At 41.7% G+C, this 22,504-nt stretch overlaps 1 protein-coding gene across 1 annotated transcript in view; it reads left to right on the top strand.

Annotated features, from left to right (window-relative positions):
- Window positions 1-2,968: 2,968 nt before the first annotated feature.
- Window positions 2,969-22,504, top strand: part of TEX26 (testis expressed 26) — a 34,760-nt gene continuing 15,224 nt past the window's right edge. Inside the window, exons 1-4 of the mRNA XM_064586258.1 lie at window positions 2,969-5,502; window positions 10,739-10,820; window positions 15,127-15,292; window positions 19,624-19,780. Of these exons, the coding sequence (XP_064442328.1) occupies window positions 5,091-5,502; window positions 10,739-10,820; window positions 15,127-15,292; window positions 19,624-19,780 (817 nt within the window). The 5' untranslated portion in view covers window positions 2,969-5,090. The remainder of the gene's footprint in view (window positions 5,503-10,738; window positions 10,821-15,126; window positions 15,293-19,623; window positions 19,781-22,504) is intronic.

Genomic DNA, 22,504 nt, shown 5'->3' with positions numbered 1-22,504 from the left:
CTCTGTTCACAAAAGTTGACAAAGAAGAATTTTTTAAAAGTAGCTGAACTGAGAAAAACCATCAGTAATCACTCCAAGAATGGACTAAAGATCTGGAAGTTTTCTTTTATAATTAAAACCTTTTTTTTTCATTGAACTAAAAGCAATTTTCATTGAATACATTCACTCATTCAGTATTCACTCAGCAAAGTTTTATGAAGTGCTTCTAAGGGAATATACCCTATGCCAATATATTTATTAGCATGCGTCACACAGAAGTGCTATTGGGTGATCTTTAAAATTGGTGAAAAGCATATTGGGACAGATCTTTCTGGGTTAAGTGGGCTTCAATCTGGGTATAAATGCAGCCTAATTCAGATATTTTAACAGTTCAAGATCAATAAATCTATAGGACAACAATGATCTAAGCAATTCATCCGTTCATTCAATTCATCCATTCATTCAAGTCATCCATTCATTCAAGTCATTCATTCAACACGTATGATTGCGTGCCTACTCTGTGCAGTGCACTCAGGTGGGTGCTGGTATGTAAAGTGTCTAAAGCACGGCCCTTGCTTTCAAGGAGTGTCCAGTCTTAGAAGACAGATGTGCAAGCTGAGAAGAAAAATAAAATGAGTGCTACGAGAGACGTTCAAAAAAGAGAACATCTAAAACACTTAGCGATCCAGCTTTGGAGGTAAAATTAATGACGTAAAACTATAAAACTTAGTTTTAAAACAAATATGTGAGGACTGATGTATCCAAGTGATTGATTTATTGAAGCTCTCAGTACAAGAGTCACCTTGGAGGCTATTAATTTATTCCAACAAGAACGCAAATCCAGACATTATCTACAGAGTGAGGGAGGTTTTTTTCTCATTACCTCATGGTTAGAGTTTGATTTTTGGCTGAAGGATAACATTGCCCAACTTGATTGCCTACCTTAATTATCAGCTCAAATGTGAATGTCTTTTTACTGTTTCAAATCCCCAATCTATCTTCAAAGAGCCAAGTTATGCCCCTATTTAAGAAATTCAAAAGAACATGCATCTAGTTCTGAAAGGAGTTTCTAAAGAATTTCAATGCTTTAAGCAATGGCAGTGTCATTAGAATAAATTATTACTTTGAAGAAGAGAACATTCATTTGGATGGGTAAATGCTGGTATAACAGATTTAAAAGGAATGTTCACACTTGATGTTCAACACTTGAATACACTTGAAAGAACCAACAGTGTAAAGCATTAGTAATTACCCAATGGCTGGCCTGGCCCACTTAACCTCTCGAGTTCAGAGAAGAGGAACACACAAGAACCCAGGAGGGCAGAGCTGGCCCAGGAGGGAGGTGACATTTATACTGGATTGACAAGGTTTTGATAGAATCAACAGTCTGAACTTGCTGCTATGGCTTTATTTGGATTAAATGTGAGTAAGTTTGGCGAGTGGCACATTAGAAGCAGGGCTTAGAATCTGCCCCATTAGATTGGACTGTCCTAACAAAATAGAGAACATTGTAGAACTTTCTTTTCTGGATCTTTCAGTAAAAGGATGGCAATCATTCTTGGCTACTTAACAACAACCCCTCCGAGTGGTAGATAATGAATTAGGTGACTTCAGAAAGATCTGGACCTGTGATGGCTAATTTTATGTGTCAATTTGCCTGGGCCATGGTGTCCAAACATTATTCTTGATATTTCTAGGAGAGTATTTTTGGATGAGACTAATATTTAAATTGGCAGACTTTAAGTAAAGCAGAATTGCCCCCTACAATATCAGTGCACCTCTCCCATCAGTTGAAGGCCTAAATAGAACAAAAGCCTGACCTCCCCTGAGCAAGAGAAGATTCTGCACAGGTGGCCTTCAAACTTGAACTGCAACATCCGCTCTGCCCTGGGCCCCCCAACTGCCGGCCTCCTTTGCAGACTTTGGGCTTGTCAGGCTGCACAACTGTGTGAGCCAATTCATTAAAATGAAATAAGTCTCTCTCTCTCCACACACACACACACACACACACACACACACACTCTCTCTCTCTCTCTCTCTCTCTATTGTTTTGTTTCTCTAGAAAACCCTGAATAATACAGACTCCATCACAGAAATTGAGAACATGTTTTACGAATTAATCAATCAGCTAAAACAAAGGAGAAAAAGCAATAGGTTTTTTTTTTTTTTTTTTTAACATGAAGACACTTGAATAAAAGCATTGCATATTACTTAGTAATAGAAAGACTTTTGCCCAGATGTACTAAGCTGGAGAAACTTCACTCAGTATATCCATATCCAGAGTACTTGGGCAACACTGGAGATCGTTTGTGACCTCTCCCAGGCTTTTGGAAGCAGGCCCCTGCCAAATCTTTTACACATCCTTTGTTGGCTTGCTCTTTGAATCCTCCCATCAACTAATTTCCCATTCTCCTTCTCATTCAGGAGACACCCTTGCCTGTCATATTTCCTGGAGCAGAACTTCTCCAATTTGAATGTGCCTAGGAATCTCTTGGAGGTCTTGCTAAGCTGCAGACTCTAATTCAGTAGGTCTGTGTTCTAGCAAGCTCCTGGGTGATGCAGAGGCTGCTCATCCTAGGACCAGGCTCTGGAACTGTCCATCTCAAACTTATTGAATCATCTGGGGATCTTGTTAGAAAAACAGAATCTCAGGCCCCACCTGACTTATTGAGTCAGAATCCGTGTTCTCTAGATGCCCAGGTGTTGGTGGATACGCTCGGTTTGAGGAGGAACACATTCGTCTTCTCCAGGTCTGGGCCCCATCTGCTCTTTCCACACAGCAGGCAAGCTCCATCTCTCTCCCTGCTTCTTACCCACAGCCTAAGAACTTGGTTCTTCCTCTCCGGTTTGGGTACTAACTCTCTACCTGACCCACTCCCTCTCCTCCAGCTGGAGTCTTCCTTCTCCTTCATAGCCAAAAGCTGGGTATTCTACCCTTGCTGTCCCCTCCTGCTACCACCCACCTGTTGCTACTCCTTCACGTCATGTTCCTTCTGTGTGTGTGTATGTGTGTACGTACACGGGAAGAAATTTATTATAACAATTTAAATTGGAAAAAACCATTTAACATTTAGCCCCTTCAATACAGCTACTCTCAAACTGTTGATCAATTTGAAACTCTGTAAAAGGCATATTAGTAAGCTGCATGTCTTAATTTCTAAATGGTTAACTCTTTCTGGTAGGTGATATGGATGATGTTGCTTCTCTTTCCCCTGGAAAAAGAGGCCAGGACTTATGCAAGGTTCTGACTTGATCGCTTTGCTCTGTTGCTGTAACCCACTCCAGTGAATAATTCTCCTGCTCAGGGGAAGCCCAGTTTCTCAGCACGATGCCCCGCAGGGCCTTTGGCTCAGTGTTCCCCAGCTCCCCCTTCACTCTTTCCAGTGTGGCAATCCCATGCTGTGCTATCCCCTGCCTCCTGGGCCTTTGCTCCGCCTGGTGGCAGCTCTCTGTCTCCCCTTGATTGCCTCCTAGGCATCCTTGAGAACTCAGCTCGGGCATTTCCTGTTCTAGGACCAGCTCCCCAAGATCCCTATCCAGGGCATTGCCCTTAATGTCATCATGCAGCTCATTTTCAGTACATAGGCAGTGTTTGTTGAGGGAAAGTAGAAAGGAAAAAAAAAATCATCTTAATCATTGAAAGGGGTTGCCTCAAGCAACCCAAATTCAGAGGCAGGAATAGTGCTATACCGGTCGTGATAAAATGGACTTGTACCAAAAATCCATTTTGAAGCAGGAATGAAAGACTATAAAAAGAATGGAGCTCAGAATAGCAATAAGACAAAAGAGCAATACCTTAGGTTTATGCGGCTTTATAATTTATAAATTATTGTTAGAATTATTCATCTTTACAGCCCGGCAAGACAGGCACTGGTATAGTCATTTTACAGATAACTTGGGGCTCAGAGAAGTATCTGCTTGATCCTAAGGGCCCCAGGTAGAAAGTACAAAGAGATTTCCCAGCTCCCGATTTGGTGCGTAGGCCACAATTTCACATCTTGCCTAAGAGGAGACAAATGTAAGATATTAATAAGAATTCACTTTCGGGGGCGCCTAGGTGGCTCATTCATTAAGCGTCTGCCTTCAGCTCGGGTCATGATCCCAGGACCCTGGGATCGAGCCCGGCATCGGGCTCCCTGCTCTGCGGGAAGCCTGCTTCTCCCTCTCCCACTCCCCCTGCTTGTGCTCCCTCTCTCACTGTGTCTCTCTCTGTCAAATAAATAAATAAAATCTTAAAAAAAAAAAAAAAGAATTCACTTTCAAAATTCTATAGACTCCCTGCTCTGTTTTAAAAAAAATATTTTTCTTAAATTATGCTATGCTAATTAGCTCTGTCATTTTCAGACAGTAATCTGTTATCGGGTGTTATTTTCCTCATTTAGATGCCACTACTAAATCCTAATTTAGACTCATTCCTTTTAATAACATCGACAGAATGCTATACCTTCTATGTGCTCCACCACCATTCATAGCTATAAAATCTGAGAGTCTAGAATGTGTTATATGTGTTCCATTATATGGATAGGACCCCTCTCAGAAAATTCTACTTTAGTTCTTAATTTTTAAGCAATACCTTGCATATGCACTTGGGATGCTTACTTTGATGCCTATTCTGTGTCCTTTGATAAACTCCTTTTTTTAAACACCAACTTCACCTAAGGTCCTACTTTTTCAAATAACCCCTTTGCAGAGAAGGAATGGTTGTAAATTGCTTTCTAAATGTGTTGCCAGCAGTCTCTAATGAGTATTTCCTCTCTTTTCTTTGCACCCAGGTGGCTAATAGCTGTGTCCTAGCCTGGAAGCATTCAATTTTACTAAGCGCCTACTATGTGTCAAACTACCAAGCTAGTTGCCAAGAATATGAAGATAAAAGACCCTCCACACTCTTGGAAAACTGTAACACACACATGGGGGCGGGGAGAGACACAGTTGAGTCTGTGGGGATAGAACAATTACATTGACAATCACAAAACTCAATGGTTCATGCCAGAAACCTCCCCTGGTGAAGAGAAAGGTGTCACACACATCCCTGCCCACTCTTGTTTCCTTAGTAATGCAAAGATCTATGACAACTTTCCCTACAGTCACTGAAAGTTGAAAGTTACCAAGAGATGAAAATTTGCAATCGCAAATCTGACAATAGGACTTTCTCTTCAACAACTCATCTTTTCCCTTCTCTCCCCAGATATGCAAGACAATGCTCAGGAAAGCTCACTGCCAGAACTATAGGAACACACGGAAGTAAGCATATTGCTGGAAACACATCTGGGCTTTCCGCACCCCGTCCCCCAGCCTGCCTGATGAAGCGCTCGCCCTCCCCCTCCCGCACCTATCGGCCCCCAGCTGAGCTGCGGAAAGTGACCCGCGTCTCCATGGCGACGCGTCACAAAGCAGCCACGCGCAGCCCACAGCACCCAGTCCAGCAGGAGCAGAGGGCACCGTCACGGCCTCTTTTGAGCAGAATGGCACGGACTGGGGCTGAGGCCGCGTGCCCCTCTCAAAACGGCCACAAGATTCAGCCAAGTAAGGCTGCGGACCCTGCCAGCGGGGGGGGGGGAAGGGGGGCAGGCTTTTTCCTGGGAATGGGGTACCCTAGAGCAAAGGCTGCTTCTGTCTGCAAGGCTGTTTGCCTCCCTCTTATGGGTGGGACTCAATCCATGGAGAGTCTGGGAGTCAGACCTCTACAGCCCTTCGCCATATTTCTGCAGATCCTCTCCCTAAACCGCTCAAGTGTTTTTAAACACCCCCCACGAAATGCCTAGGAGGGTTCAGGAGAAGGGAGAGAACAGTGCCTTTCCAGGAGAACAAGGTCAAAGACAAAGAAGGTACCGAAGTCAGAGGCTCTGAAGACAGCAGACCCAGCAGAGACCGATCCCCACGCAGGATCTAGGGAAGAGCACAGAAGGCTGGCAGGTGCAGAATGCAGGACCCCTAAGTGGATCTGCAGAGGCAGCCTCCCCCCACCTGGCTGTAGCAGAGGCTGGGAACTTGGCATTCAGTTGCCACTTCTACCTAACCTTTGCTGATTTCTCTTTCAATGAGATTTTGCACTTAACAGAGGTAGAGCTTTTGATGCTAATTTTGTATGCAAATGCAGCAGGTTTACAAAGTCAGCTTTTTGTATCAGCGGAGGGAGAGCATTCTAGCTGTGATGCTAGTGGCGTGATTACTGTGTAGTCAGCTCCATCCTGGCCTTTCTCATGGCAATAATAACCCACCGCAGCCCTCTAGCTGGGTAATTGTGATTCCATGGTGGCTACAGAGCTGTGGGAACCGTTCAGCTGCAAATACCCTAGAATTGTAGACCTGCCAGAAAGAACGAAATGCATATTTTCATTCCATTCATCCCTTTGTAAAATTAAGGATAGAAAATGAAAATACTTAATTTGTACAAAATATATTGAAAACACTGTTTCTATATGATAACAAGGCAAAAAAAAAAAAAAAAAAGAGGCGGGGAGAGAACCTCCTTCCCAGGATTCCCCCACTACATTCCTTTTTAATCTCCTCCTCTCTTTTCAGCCACCTGTCTTGGTTTCTTTCACTGCCTCCTCTCCCCCTTCTTGTCGGGGGAATGTGAGAGTCCTCCAAGATCTATCCTTCTTGGTTCTCTGTGTGGTGGCCATGTCCTACCAAGGACTTCAAGTCTACTGAAATATGCCGGTGGCTTTCTAATCTTCTCTGTCACTCACTCCTAATTTTCAAACCAAAGTATTCCACTGCCTACCAAATAGTTCCATTTGGATGTCATAGAAGGGCCTCGAACTTCTATGTACAAAATTACACTCCTTGTCCTCCCAGACTTTGCAGGCTCAGTTAGGAGGGTGCTTTGCTGACATCTCATTTTGATCAGCAAGGCTCATTGGTTCTGCCCCCAAAGTTTCCCTTCCTGTGGGTGAGTTTGACTCTTCGTGCCCAATCTTGGGGCTCTCTCTGCCACTCTATCTTCCACTGCTAGAAGTGTCATGTTCCAAAAGGTGGGACTGAGGTGTCACTGGCTAGCTTTGATCCAAAAATAAGATGAGGTTGACATTGACTACCATGGGCTACTTGCTATTGAACTATTACTAGATATGGGCTTGTAATTGCTGTATCAGTTTGAAGGACTGCCATTAATAACCATGAACTGGTGGCTTGGAACAAAGGAAATTTATCATCTCACATTCTGGAGACCAGAAGCCCAAAATCAAGGTGCTGGCATGGCTGCACTCCCAGAGTAGCTCGGGGACCGAATTCTTTCTTGCCTCTTGCAGCTTCTGGGGGCTGTCAACCTTTTTGTGGGCTCCTCACTTCAGTCTGCCCCTCTAGGGTCACATCGCGTACTCTTCTGTGTGACATCTCCCTCTGCTTCTCATGAGGGTGATGAAATGGCATTTGGGGCCCACCGATAATCCAGCACGATCTCCTCATCTCATCATCCTTAACTGCATCTGCAAAGGCCCTTTTTCCTTACTTGGTACCGTTCGCAGGTTCTGCGGTTTGGATGTGGATGTATCTTTTGGATCCCCGTTCAGCCTACTCTAAATGCTTGACTCTACCGTCCCCTTTAATCCTCCCAACAGCAAGGCAAACTTAGAATTATCAGGTACTGTTCATACCTGCCCATCTGTTGGGCTATTGTGGAGGATAAAACAAGATTCCATATGTGGAAATGCTCTGTAAAGTGTAATATAATATGCAACTGCTAATTACTTTTTTATAATATTTTCAAAACCTCATCATAAATTTTCATAATAGTGAATACCTTCAGGGGTGATAAAGCACCAGGGTAGAGCAGGGCAAACCAGGCCTTGCTGACCTGTCACTGGCCACTTCTTCCCCTGCCTTGCTCACATTGGGCCACTTGCCGGGTCTCAGACTTTCATACCTCATGCTCCTTCCTCTGAAAAATGCTTCACTCCGCATCCTCCTGTGGTCCCTGTCCAAGTCCCACTTTAAGTCCTGGCTCAGATGCTACCTATTCTATGAAGTACCTCCTGGACCCACCCTCGATGCCCCTTCTCTCATCTACCCAGAAAGAATTTCACCTTCCTTGGGAGCTCCCATGGCACACGGCCCAGCCGCGCATTTATAAGCTTGTGCTCACTGGAGATTTGCAGTCTCCTCTACTCACCTAGGAGTTCCCCAAGGGCAGGACAGGATCTCTATGTACTAGGGCCCAGCAGGAGGCTTGGTCTACAGGAGGGGCTCAGGACTTGACTGTAGAATGAACAAAAATGAGAGAAGGTAGAAACAGGAAGACAGAATCCTGAGAGAGGTGGACACAGATTACAGGGAAAAACACTGAGATACTTACCGAGAGTGAATGCAAAAACAGGCGGTAGCACATTCCGGAAACAGGTGTTTAGAATCTTAAGATCATAGATTTTTAAGTTACTATTTCTATTAATGAAGAGGATTAATTCTAATCACATTGTATTTTCAGAAGCTGTGTCAATGGAAATAGGAAGCACAGACACAGACCTGATGTAAAGACTTCTAGTAAGAAAAGTCATTAAACAAAAAATTGTAGAAAGATGTAATGGAAATTGCGCATCTCGTCATTTTAGTTATCCAAGTGGGTTAGAATTAGGGTGAGGGAGGTCCATTTGGTCTCAGGTCCTAGAGGCAGCTGGGCATGGCCTCTCCTGCACCTGATACCTTCTGGAATAGGATCTTAGCAAAGGAGGCTGCCAGCCCCCAGCCTGTCCTCAGGAAGGGGAAAGGCCAGAGACAGGGATACCCAGAGGTGTATCTGGCTTGCCCGTGTGATTGACGGGGAGATGTTGCCTGGATGCTGTGTTGCCAGGGTTTTTGAGGCATATGCGGGCCTAGAAGGAAATTGGTCTGGTCTGGGTTAGTATTGTCTGCTTTAGGAAAAAGAGGGTGAAATGTTGTGTAGTCTCTGTGCGGAGGATCTTTCCTGAGCCTTGCAAGAGTCACACTCCGAGGTTCATATCAGGTTAAGCGAAGGTTTCTTTTAAGAGCAACTCTGCCTCCCAATTTCTTCCCACTTACTTGTCCATACTTGGAATTCTCTGAACAAGGAACATTTATTCTGCCGTTGGAACAAAATGCTTGAAAGCACGAAATGACTCCCACAAACCAGCAGCGTCAGAGAAGAACGTCATTTCTCGTCAAGTGGGACCTGGGTGGGGACATCCAGAGTGTGTGTGAGCAGAGGCACAGGGTGGAACAGGCAGGGGCTAGACTTTTGTTAGACTGGGGAAGCTGGTGGAGGTGAATCCCAACCAGAGAGAAGGCGATGGGGAAACGGTCACGGAGGAGAAAGTCCAGCTGCCCGGCTGCACCCAAGGGCCTGTTAAATCAGAAAAAAGAACTGGCTGGGAGATGGGGAGATGACACAGGAAGAAGTACACAGACAGCAAAAACTAAATGTTTGGTCAGGGCCCTATATGCTAGACAGTGCATATAGATTTTAGGACTATTTGGAAACTGAAGATGTATTCGAGAAGAATACTGTATAACAATTATATTTAGGATGTGTGAGTGGGAACATCACAGGCCATGAGGTGGCTACGGGGATCTAGCAGTGAGGCGCTCGACCCCACACAGCAGGGTATTCAGACATTAAAGGGGACCGTTTCAACCCAGGTTCCAATGAAATGTAAACAGGTGAATTGCCCAGGTAGGAAGAATGAGAGAACGACTGAGTTAAATTTAAAATCTTTACTCCCAAGAAGTGTGGTGGTACTTTGTAGACAATGAGAGGTTAGGGCAGAAAAATTCTGTTGTTGTGAGCTCATGCCCCACGGTTAATTCTCTGTCTTCGTCCTCCTGGACCCAGCCAGCAGCATTTCCCATAGGCGATCCCTCCCCCTCCCTCCTGGAAACCCCTCCTTCCTGTGGCCTTCGGGACACCACATGCCCTGGTATTCCTCTGCCCTTACAGACTGCTCTTCTCCACCTCCTCCTCTGATTCCTTCAGCCTTTGGACTGGTCTCCTCCATCTATCTTCCCTCTCTTGTTGGTCCCACCCACGCTCACCGCTTTTATTCTCATCTGTGCTGCGGAATCCTGCTCAGTCCCAACAAAGAACACATTAGAGCTGCTCCGGATGAGTTGGAGGGCTATTCCTATGGGAATAGGACACTGTTCAGGGACAGAGAGAAGAAAAGGACACTTTGTGAATTATGAGCCCACTTTTGTGAAACGAGATGGTGAAAACTAAAACCCAACGTCAAAATAGTTATATATGTATATGTAAATCTCTAGATAATTCTATCAGCAGATGTAAAACATGGAAAGAAACCAGCACAGTTGTTCACATGGGGTGGGAGGAGGGCTGAGGAGGAGGGTGATAAGGAGCAGAGGAAGGAAGGAGAGAGGAGAAGGTGCCCGGGATAAAACGGGACATGTAAACTTTGTGTAAAATCATGTCATGTGTGTATAGGTTTATCTACTACGGTGTATGAGAAGTTGGTCACTAAAGTCAAAGCGGGCATCTTAAAGTGATAGCACCTCAAACAAACTTTCTGTTTTATATTTTTCATGTGTTGCTTGAACTCTTCAAAATAGCATGTACGAGTTCTCAGGAAAAACAATGGACTTACTTCTATTTAGGGAGGAACTCAGTTCATTCAATTGAGCTTTCCTCTTTCCTATAAGAGGCCTCAAGTTGGACTTTGTTCCTTTAGACTTTAAATCACTATCCAAAAAAATTTTTTCTCTTGCAAAATTATTTTAATTATTAAAACAGCATACGACGGAAATATTCTGGTTTGCCACATTTCAAACTGTTTTGTTGTACTTTTGACAGGTGATACCACCTGGGATTCCTATGCCACCACCATGAGGACTGCATACACGCCCAAGACTGGAGCTGTGCCTGCTTTAATTCGGTAGATCCTGATTTGTGTCAGGTTGACGTACATACCTTAAACTGTTCACCTGTATTCTATTATTCAAAATCCAAAACCAAGTGAAAGAGTAATCAGAGAAGGCTTATAAAAATGTACGCATGGAGAACCTATTGCATGCACGGTGCTCCTCCAAGCACCAGATAGCCTTCCCCCCTTTAGACAGTATCCAGACCTCTTACAGGAGAACTAAGAAAAGGAACATATGAATCCTTCATAAAGGACCCTTCACTGCGGGTCCTGCTTTACAACAGAGCCGGTATATAGGTTAACAGAATTGTGCTACCTGACCAGAGTATGAATCGAATCCATTACCTGGTACATAGTAGGCAGGCAATGACAATTGAATGAATGGCTGAATGCAGAATTGTTAGCACTTCCATCACCAACATTGGTCTTGGAAGCTGGATGGCCATAACACACTCACCCTTACCTTCACAGCGCGGCTTACTGCTTCCTCAAATGGCTTGCAACTTCTCCATTTCCACCTGAATTGTGAATGGTGGGAATGTCTGTCCATCAGCTGCTTCTTTAAGCTCATTGGTGGGTGAGTGAGAGTGGGATCAGGAAAGCCCCGTCATCGTTCATTGCATCCGTGGTGGGTAGGAAACCAACATGGAGAGCCTTCACCTGCCTGTGTGAATTGTTTCCAAAAAAGAGGACCTTTTCACCCCCAAAGTTCAAGTTGTTGAGCAAAACCATGGCTGAAGAGTCAGGCAGAAATGGGTTTTAACCTCTGCTCCCTGCTCTGACCCTTATTAGTTCTGCTACCTTTGGCAGGGAACAAGCCATCTATGGCTCAGTTTTACGGTTGGCGAAGTGGGCATGATGATCCCTGCCGGAGGTGGTTGTTCAGGGGATGGAATGAAAGCACTAGAACAGTGACTAGCACCAAGAAGTTATTCGAAATTTTTCATTAATTTTTTCCCCAGCATAATACCTGATAGACTTTCAAACACTACAGGTTGCAAGACTCTTGATATCTGAGTTGCTGTCTATCCCACTGAGTTACATTATGTCCCCTAACTGGGAGATTTATCATCTGATGGCAATGATCATGCCAGCTTCCCAGTCAGTAACAGTTGTCTCAAGAAGAAATATTTGGGATGAAAGCCAAAAGCAAGTGGGTACTAATGGAGTCTAGGTCAGTGGTCTTCAAATTCGCATATTTTTTAAGTTCACAGAAAAGTTTTCATTGTAAATTAAAATAATTGTGAAAGATAAAGTGCATAGCCCATCCTAAACATTGACATTTTAAAATAAAACTATTAAGTCACTTAAAAAAATACAGCCAATGGGTAACCTAAACACCTTAACAAATAGATACTTGCTTTGATCTTTTAAAAAAATACACAAACTCTTCTTTAATAGACCATTTATTTCATTCCCTTTGCTTCTTGAACTCTTATTCCACTCCACTTCCTCCATAGAATCTTACCCTGCTGTAATGTATTTTGTGTTTGAAGGCCATTTATTGATCACTCCATTATACTTTGTTGAAACTATTTTAGTATATTAATTGAAATTAATTTTTAAACATGTTATGTGACCCTAAGTACTGAGTTATCACAATTATTTTTAGTACACAATTGCTCAAAGCAATAAATACATTACAAATGTTAATAATTAATTAACACAAAAAGTAAATTCTTTGGAATTGTAATTTAATGAGATAAATGTGACTGTTCTGTTTGCAATTAATTTATGTATTCAGTTTTAAGTGTTATTATTTTTGGAACGGGACTGCAATTAGCATCAATTTTTTTTCTGTTTCTCATGTTTATTTTTCAATTTATAGATGCTAATGTTAAGCAAACTTGTTCACATAAATAAGTAGATGTGAATGAAAGGAGTTAAGTGTGGTGTTGTCATTCAAGACTTTGAACTCTTCCTGAGTTATACACCAAAAATTACAAGGTGATTTTTATGATTGAGCAGCTGACAACTTGGCTGGGCTAGTCTTTTGATTTTATTGAAAGGAAATAATTAGATGATATGTCATCCAGTTATTGAGTTATTCCCTAACTCCTTTTCGGAAGAGTATACTGAAAAGCTACATCTTAACAAATGACTATTAAATTACATCAGTTGCTCTTTCACTTGGAAGAAACTTGTTTGATATTTTTTTCCAGTTTTATTGAGGAATAATTGACATGCATCACTGTATAAGTTGAAGACATACGGCATGATGGTTTGATTTACATACCTTGTGAAATGATTGCCACAATAGATTCAGCTAACATCCATCTTCTCTCATAGATACAAATCAAACATTTACTCTACATTTAATGAGAGAGAAAGTTCTACATGCTGAAAATTAATTGGTCTGGCAAGCCGGCATATACTGCCATGTGTCGTTACGTATTTTACAATATAGATAAAATGAGGACTGGCTGCACTGGATTAAATATTTCATAACATGTTTGGGTTAAAAAAATAAGACTTAAGTACCTGATTGACGAATACAAAATCTGAAGGAAAAAAATAACAAAATTTTTATGTACCAGTTTTACCCAGTGAATCTTTCAAATCTGCTAGTCTCAGAAAAGATTCCGGTTCTATTCAAAAGAATCAGCATTGCTGCCCTGTACCTGTTCAGAGATGCTTTTCTTTCTAGCTAATGACATGTCTTAGGGATTTTTTTTTTAAGCTGAAAAAAATGTTTAAATATGTGGTGGAAAGAGTCATTTGAAGCATTCTATATTCTCTGCTCTCTTCTCAGAGGCTTCCCCCCACCAAAGGGGCTGAACATTCTGTAATTGTTAGGAAATGAAAAACTACACATTACTCTTAGCCATAGCACTCTACAATGTACTTAAATTCAGGACATCCCCACACAGACCACATGTCCTGGTTAGAGCAATGCACTCCCTCCGCCATCCCCCTTCCCTACGCCCTCCCCACTCTCTCAGACCTGCGAAGGCAAGTCCAAGGTAAGGGTATGGAATTTGGATTATAAGCTATCTGTGCTGTGTTGCCTTTGGAAAATCTTCATGTGCCTTTGATCACTTCAGTTTTATTCAGGACCACAGTCCTACCTGAGCCTACACATCTGAATGACAAGTAAAATAGTCCGTCATGCAGATGTATCCCACTTTCCAGATGTTTGATTTCTTATAGACAGTACCTAGGCTGTCTTTAAAGAAACCCAGGCTTCTTTAAAGAAAAAGTCAATATGAAATATTTTAGACGTACACAAAAGAATATACAATGAATCCCTAGCCATTATCCAAATACAATAATCAACACAAGGACACTTTTTATGTATACCTTCTATCCAGCCTTCCCGCTGGATAATGCTGAAGCAAATTCCAGGCATTTTATCGTTTTAATTCCAAATATTATTTTTATGTATCTCTAAAAGATAAGGACTCCTTAAAAATATGCAATACCATTGTCTCAGCTCAAAAAGAAATAATTCCTTAGTATCAAATGGCCAATCAGCAATCAAATTTTCCCCTAATGTCTCAAAATTAAAAAAAAAACAACAACCAGGCTGTTAGAAATTAAATCCAAATATGTTCTGCACATTGCTCTTGGTTATTGTTTTTTAACCTCATTTAATCTATAAGTTCCCCTTCTTTTTCTTTTCTGAGAATTTCTTTGTTGAAGAAACAGATTGTTGTTCTGGACTTTTCTGATTTCAGCCCCATTGTGTTGTTTAAAATTTCCTCTTTTCATGTATTTCCTGTAATCTACTATTTCAAAGTCTTCATCTGGTTCAAGCCGGGTGTTTTGACAAAAATATTTAATAGGTGTTGTGTATGTCTATCCAGGGCATGTGATAGCTGATGAAACCTCTTCTTGAACTGTGAGTAGGAACTGGTGATCATTGCCTGGATGCATAATTTCATTAGGGCCTTGAAAACTAGTGATATCCCAGTTCTTCTGTATCTTCCTTTTATTAACTGGAACACTTCCGTAGAGAAACATTTCTTCACCAGGTATTTGGTTATGTTGAAGTACCGTGTAGAGAGGAGAGTACCAGCTCTTTAAAAAAATTAATTAAAAAAATTATTGAATTTCAGATGGCTGTTCTTTTAAATTCCATTTTAGGCTTCCCATACTTTTGTGAAGAGCCATCCTAAGATACAGGATTGTTTCTTTTCAAGGGAATCTGGAAATTAAATTATTTCTGGCACCAAGTCTTGAACCAGCGAATCTTTAAAAAAAAATGTAATAAGCAAAATTATTTGACATGTTTGGGTTAAAAAAATAACCCTGTGGGTCCTGCTGTGAGATTTGGTATTTAATCCCTTATTCTGATTTCCACTATCTTTTCTCATAGCCAAAAAAGTATCAGAAGACTAGGATATACATATTCACTTAGTGACCCTATTCCCAACCAGACACAGTACAATGATGAGTATGTTTGGAAAACATATTCGAAAGAAGATTTGATCAAAAACGGGACTTCAAGAGGAATCAGGAGACACAAATCTCACCCCAGTCAAGTAAGATAATATCTACATATCTATTGAATTTAATACTGTACCAGTAATCCATAAGAATGAGAGTTTGAGTATATCCCAAAAAATCCTTCATCTGTAGTTATGGTCCTTCTTATACTATGTTTTGTCTACTTTCTCACATTTATTTCTAACCACTTCTCCCTTATCCTCCAAATTTTTAAAAAGATTTTTAAAAATTGAAATGAAATTCACAGGGCATAACATTAGCCATTTTTTAAAAAGATTTTATTTATTTATTTGACAGAGAGAGACACAGTGAGAGAGGGAATACGGGAAGGGGGAGTGGGAGAGGGAGAAGCAGGCTCCCCATTGAGCAGGAAGCCCGATGCAGGGCTCGATCCCAGGACCCTGGGATCATGACCTGAGCCAAAGGATGCTTAACGACTGAGCCACCCAGCCACCCCAACATTAACCATTTTAACATGAAGAATTCATTGACAATTAGTACATTCATAATGTTCTGGAACTACCACCTTTATCTCATTCCAAAACATTTCCATCTACCAAAAGGATACCCCACATCCATTAAGAAATTACTTCCTGGGGCGCCTAAGTGGCTCGGTCGTTGGGCGTCTCCCTTCGGCTCAGGACATGGTCCCTGGGTCCTGGGATCAAGCCCCACATCGGGCTCCCTGCTCAGTGGAAAGCCTGGTTCTCCCTCTCCCACTCCCCCTGCTTGTGTTCCCTCTCTCGCTGTCTCTCTCTGTGTCAAATGAATAAAAAAAAAAATCTTAAAAAAAAAAAAAAGAAATAACTTCCTGCTTCCCTCTTCCCTAGACTCTGGCAATTACCAATCTGCTCTCTGTCTGTGTGGGTGACCTATGTGGATGTCTATGTGGATATTTTTTTATGGGGAATCATATAATATTGACCTTTTGTGTCTGGTTTCTTCACTTAGTATAATGCTTTCAGTGTTCATCCACACTGTAGTTTCTATCAGTACTTCATTCTTTTTATGGTTCCCGTTTAGAGTTGAATAATATTCTGTTGTATGTGTATACCACAGTTTGTTCATTCGTTTATTCATTGGTGGACATCGGAGTTGTTTCCACCTTTTGGCTATTGTCAGCAATGCTGGCACTCACAAGTATTTATGTTTGGCAGTATGCATTCTCAAACTCCCATATCTTTTGTCATTTTATTTACTTTATCTAGAATCCCTCTCCTGTCCACCAAGGAAATTTATACATTCTTTAAGACGCAGCTTAAAGAGAGCTATCTCTAATTCCCTTCTCCTCTAGATAGAAGTAACTGATACTCCCTTTGTGTCCTTGGCACTGTATAGCCTTCTCCCACCATAGAAAGCAATGCTCAATTGTAGTAAAGGATTTCATTTACTTGGCTTTTTCCTGGCGTGGTGCCACATGGGGTGGAGCCACCTGGATGCATTCAATAGATAATAAGGTGGTAGAATGGGCAGGAATTGGCTACTGAAAAGATATAAAGGACAAGGAAGAAGAATGAAGGATGATGTTTCCGTTTTTGACTTGGACATCTGGGTGTATGCGGCTGCTGTTTCCTTAGCTGGAACGTGAGAAGGACCAGGTTTGGTGGGAAAGGGCATGGGGGAAATGTGAATTCAGTTGAAGACATATTGGCTGTAAATATGTCCAACAAGCAGTTGCATATACGGGTCTAGAGTTTGTGTGGAAGAGGAGAGCTGTAGATGTAGACTTGGGAATCATTAGAACATAAATATGCCATTTAACTTGGTTCCTCATGGCACCCATTTATTTTAATGAATTTACCCCTTAAATATTTGCCTTAAGATTTTAAATTAATGAAAAGCAGTTAGTTACAATATTATACTGTGTTTGTATACGTACACACACACATATACACACAAAGCATTTATTTTCCCTTTAGGTGTCTTGAAGGTTCCCAGCCAGTGAGAGCTAGAGTGGTAGGGTGTCCTGTGCATTCTCAGCCGATGAGCGGTAATGAGGCAGACTGCCCTCTGTGCTTTCAACCAATGAGGGTTCCACACCAGGCTGAAGTCGCTCCAGCACGTGAATGCTCTTCCCCTTGACCTGAGTTGAGGGTGTGCTGCATTGTTTACTCTGCTGAACCTTCTTGCTCTGCCATTTATTGTTTCCGTTGAATGGTTTTGACTGTGGCTCAGGGCCTGAACTAGGATGAGACTAGCAAGATGCTCCTTCTCTGCTAACAGAGAAGATCTGCTGCTAAAGAACAGTTGCCCTGGGAGTTAAAATGTAGAACTAGTGGTTTCCTTCAAGGAAAGGGTGGTGGGAAACAAGGGCCGGCTGATATATTGGTGACAATTATGATGCATCCAGGTGTGGGCAGTCAGGTAGAAAATGAGACTGGATGAGATCATCAAACTAGAAAAGAGAAGAGGTTCAAGGACCAAACCTTGGGGCACTTCACCATTAAGAGGCCAGTGGAAGAAGCAGCAAAAGGGACTGAGAAGGGGCAGCCAGTTGTGAAGGATAAAACCCAACATAGTGTGTTGTACTGGAAGCCAAGTGAAGAAAATGAAGAAAAAGGACTGACCACTATGTGAAATGCTGCTGGCAGGTCAAAGAAGATGAGGATAAAGTTGGCCACTGACTTTAGCAGAATAGAGTTCCTTGGTTGCTTTGACAAGAGCAGTTGTGGTGGAAGAATGCTTGATTAGTGTGAGATGGAGGGCTTCTTGGAGAACTGGCTGAGTCCAGATCTGGGGTGGGAAATGTGCAAGATGAATCTGGAACATCATGTCACGCCACATAGGAAAAAATCCCATAAAAAACTACTAGAGTTATATTAAAATTAAAGAGGTGCCCACAGGCCAAAAATGATTTGAGCTTCTATTTGGATAATGTATGCAATAGATTGAAACACACCAAATATGCTTAGATCTGTGAGTTCTGTAAAAAAAAAATTGGGGACACTTTCAGAGGATAAGAAACCAATTCATTATCTTAAAAACTGACAAAGGGGGAAAAAATCAAGCTTTTTTTTCTGCCTTATCTCTATGAACTATGCCACTGGTAAGCCAAGTGGTAGATGAGGGAAGTGTCTCCTTATAAACATATTTTAGCTAACAAATGAAAAGGAAATGATGGAATATCACCCCTTTGCATCCATTAATCTAGGCATTAAGCATCAACAGCTGCTAACATCACACAAAGAGAAAAAGCTGTATGTTATGATCCTCCTCGCCAAATACAGTCTTGCCAAAGGGATCTATTCTGAGTGTAAGTGAGTCTCTGGATCTAGCTGCCAATTGCAGGAAATACAGGGAACAGAGGAACTTGTTAACCTGCACAATGAGTATGCATTCCACACAATCTGGAGTGTGGGAACCTCTACACGTCAAATGGCTTGGTTTCTTCAATAGATTATAAGGGAAAGAAGGGGATGGAGAGGGGCCCTGAAGATTAAAAGACACTTAAAAGACACATTTTGGGGACAGGGAATATATGTAACTATTTGGGGGAATTTTAATATAAAGGCAGACTGAGAAATATCTTAATAACTAGAGGGGAAAGTAGAATGAAGAGAGAGTTTTCTCTTCTAAGAGAAATGGAGGCAAGTTTGGATATTGACGACCATGACACCAAAGAGAGGGAGAAATGGAAGTTGCAGGAGAGAAGTGAGAATTTTGGGGGTCATGGGCCGGAGTAGACTAAAGGCAGTGGGCTGTGGCATACCAGATGTGGTGGGCCCTGCTAGGAGCACCTGCCACTCCATTCCCATCACAGCACAAGTGAATGCAGATGTGGTGGCTGGGTGGCAGTGTGGTGGGCTGTGTATGGAGGTCCTCGTTAGATGGCTTCAGTTTTCTCAGGGAAATAGGAAGCAAGGTTATGAGAGAGTGGGAAGGTGGAAAGAGGTCCTGGAGGTTTCAAGTTTCATAATCATAAAATTCCTTTGCAGGCAAAGAGGAGAAAGGGCCTGCCCTCCCCCTCCTACAGGCTGATTCTGAGGCCTCTCCATGGGAGGCAGGGTGTCTCTCAAAGCTTGGGGCTCTGAGTGAAAGCAGCAGCTGTCTGCTTGGGCACTTAGAGCCAGAGTTAGCATGGGTCTTCTCCTCTGGTCTTGGCTGGAGATTTTTGGTTGCAGGTACAACTCGTTGGATTTTGCAATCACATTTTCTTGTCTCAGTATGAAAAGTCAAAGAAATTACAAAGTACCTGTGTTACAGCTGGGTAAACTGATGGTTCCTGTTGACAGGCTCCTGCATACATTGCAGTGTGGTAGCTGGGTGTAAAGGACCCAGAAGAATATGTACATGCAGACACACAGAGTGTTCATTCCATTAGAGGAACCCATGTGAATTTTCTTAAAAATTGTGTCTGTATTGATAGGACTTCTTTCTCTGGACACTACCTCAAGGTCAACCAGCAGCATCAATAAAGAGCTACCTCCCTTGGAAAATCGCTGCTACAGAGGAAGAGATTAGGAAGGCGATATCAAATCAGTTTATTTCCAATACTAGAAGAGACTTTGTGGACAGAGCAAAAGGTAAACGTGTTCATTTTTCTCCTTTTCCTGGTTATGTGTTGTACGCTGGCATCGCAGTGGTAAACAGCACAGATACAGTCTCTTCTCTCAAGGAACTCACAGTATAGACACAGGAAAAGGCAGGTTGGCAAACAAAGATAGTCAAGTATGAAAAGGTGGACCATGTGGGAAATGCTGTGGGTGCGTGCTGTAGGACATGGAGCCTAAAAGAAAGGCCTTCCTGGCCTGAAAAACGAGCATGAAAGAACATGACGAAGATGAAGGGGTCAAGTTAAACATGCTGTTTCCAATTACTGCTATATTTATTTATTTATTTATTTATTTATTTATTTATTTATTTATTTATAAATTTTATTATGTTATGTTAGTCACCATACACTACATCATTAGTTTTTGATGTAGTGATCCACGATTTATTGTTTTTGTATAACACCCAGTGCTCCATGCAGTACACACCCTCCTTAATACCCATCACCGGGCTAAGGCATCCCCCCCCACCCAAAACCCTCAATTTGTTTCTCAGAGTCCATAGTCTCTCATGGTTCATCTCTATTGCTATTTTTAAAAATTAAAACTTACTTTTATTAAACTAATGTATGCATACAGTGAAATCAAATAGTAACATAAGGGCTTATTACAAAATAACAGCAGTTCTTTGACCCCATTGGTAATCATCTCAATCCTTTCAACTGTTTCTTATGTAATCCTCCATGTTTTAAAATAATATGCATATACTGCTATTTTTGATTCATCAATTTTAGACATTATTATTGACTTCCTGTTATGGTGGTTGAGGATTTGGCTCTCCTGTAACTCTTTATCACACCCTTGCCATCCATTCTCTCAATAATTATATTACAAATTCTTGTTTAATTCAATTGCTAATGTTTATATTGTGGTGATATGATGATATGATTATGTAAACATTCACTGCTGATCCAGGTGGTATTTTATGATTGTTTCCTTTCCTTTTTGCTTTCTTTCTTTGTTTTGTTTTGTTTTGTTTTTTTACCAGAGTTAATAATTGAATTTTTTTTTTCATATGCTTAGTCTTATATGTTCCTGTCACTAATTTTTTCCAAATACTTTGTCACATACTTACCAGGATTTTTTCCCAACACAGTTTCAAACACTCTACCACTTCTAGTATTTTTTTCCCAGAGATGATCTTTCTGACACTCTTCATCATTCTCCTCTAATCTAGACTGGTTTTTCTGTGGGTTTGCTGCCCAACAGTGCCCTGAGACTTCCTTTTTCATCATTCTGGGAATTGCTTTGGCCTCTGCCTGCCTGCATTGGATCTTGTTTCCTCTTCCTCTTTCTTGTCCCTCTTCCCTGGTTTTGCTGAAGCACATCTTCCAGTAGTTTCCTAAGAAAGAGTACATGGGAGGAACTTTTTTGAATGTGTTCTTTCCAATTTGGAAATGTCCTTTTTTTCTTCCTTGCTCTTGTCTGATAGTTTGGCTGGATATAAAATTCTAGGATGGTAATCACTTTCCCTTAGAATCCATTCCTCCAAATGTCCTCTAGCATCCAGAATTTCTTTTTTGAAGACTGATGCCATTTTGATTCCTGACCCTGTTGTATTTTTTTTTTCTGGAAGTGCTTAAGATCCTCTTTATTCCTGACATTCTAAATTTCACAGCTGTTTGCATTAGTAAGAATCTTTTGTCATTGATTATGTTGGACATTCAGGGGTTCTAGAAGCTAGAATCATGTCCTTCAATTCTGGGCATTGTTTCCTGCATAGTTCCTTCCTACTCTTTTCCCATCTCTTTTCTCTGTTCTCTTCTGGGATTCCTATTAGTTGGATTGATCCTCCAATTTTCTTACCTTTTCTCTCCTAGTATCTTTCTCTTTGTATTTTTCTTGTGCTAACTTGAAAAATTCTTTACCTTTTAATGTAGTTCTTCTATTGAATTTTTAATGTCCAAGCTTTAGTTCTTCCTCTTTTTTTTTTATTCTTATGTTAATCCCCATACATTACATCATTAGTTTTAGATGAAGTGTTCCATGATTCATTGTTTGTGCACAACACCCAGTGCTCCATGCAGAATGTGCCCTCCTCAATACCCACCACCAGGCTAATCCATCCTCCCACCCCCCTCCCCTCTAGAACCCTGTTTGTTTTTCAGAGTCCATCGTCTCTCATGGTTCGTCTACCCCTCCGATTTCCCCCGCTTCATTCTTCCCCTCCCTCTACCTTCTTCTTCTTCTTCTTCTTCTTTTTTTTTCTTAACATATATTGCATTATTTGTTTCAGAGGTACAGATCTGAGATTCAACAGTCTTGCACAATTCACAGCGCTTACCAGAGCACATACTCTCCCCAGTGTCTATCACCCAGTCACCCCATCCCTCCCACCCCACCCCCCACTCCAACAACACTCAGTTCGTTTCCTGCGATTAAGAATTCCTCATATCAGTGAGATCGTATGATACATGTCTTTCTCTGTTTGACTTATTTCACTCAACATAATACCCTCCAGTTCCATCCATGTCATTGCAAATGGCAAGATCTCATTCCTTTTGATGGCTGCATAATATTCCATTGTATATATATACCACATCTTCTTTATCCATTCATCTGTTGATGGACATCTTGACTCTTTCCACAGTTTGGCTATTGTGGACATTGCTGCTATAAACATCAGGGTGCACGTACCCCTTCAGATCCTTACTTTTGTATCTTTGGGGTAAATACCCAGTAGTGCAATTGCTGGAT

The sequence above is a fragment of the Mirounga angustirostris genome, unplaced genomic scaffold (assembly GCF_029215605.1).
Source record: "Mirounga angustirostris isolate CCGP_5_RB_7025 unplaced genomic scaffold, mMirAng1.0.hap1 SCAF_3, whole genome shotgun sequence".
Classification (NCBI taxonomy): Eukaryota; Metazoa; Chordata; class Mammalia; order Carnivora; family Phocidae; genus Mirounga; species Mirounga angustirostris.
Note: the sequence above shows the minus strand (reverse complement) of the source record. Positions and strands in the feature narration are given on the sequence as shown.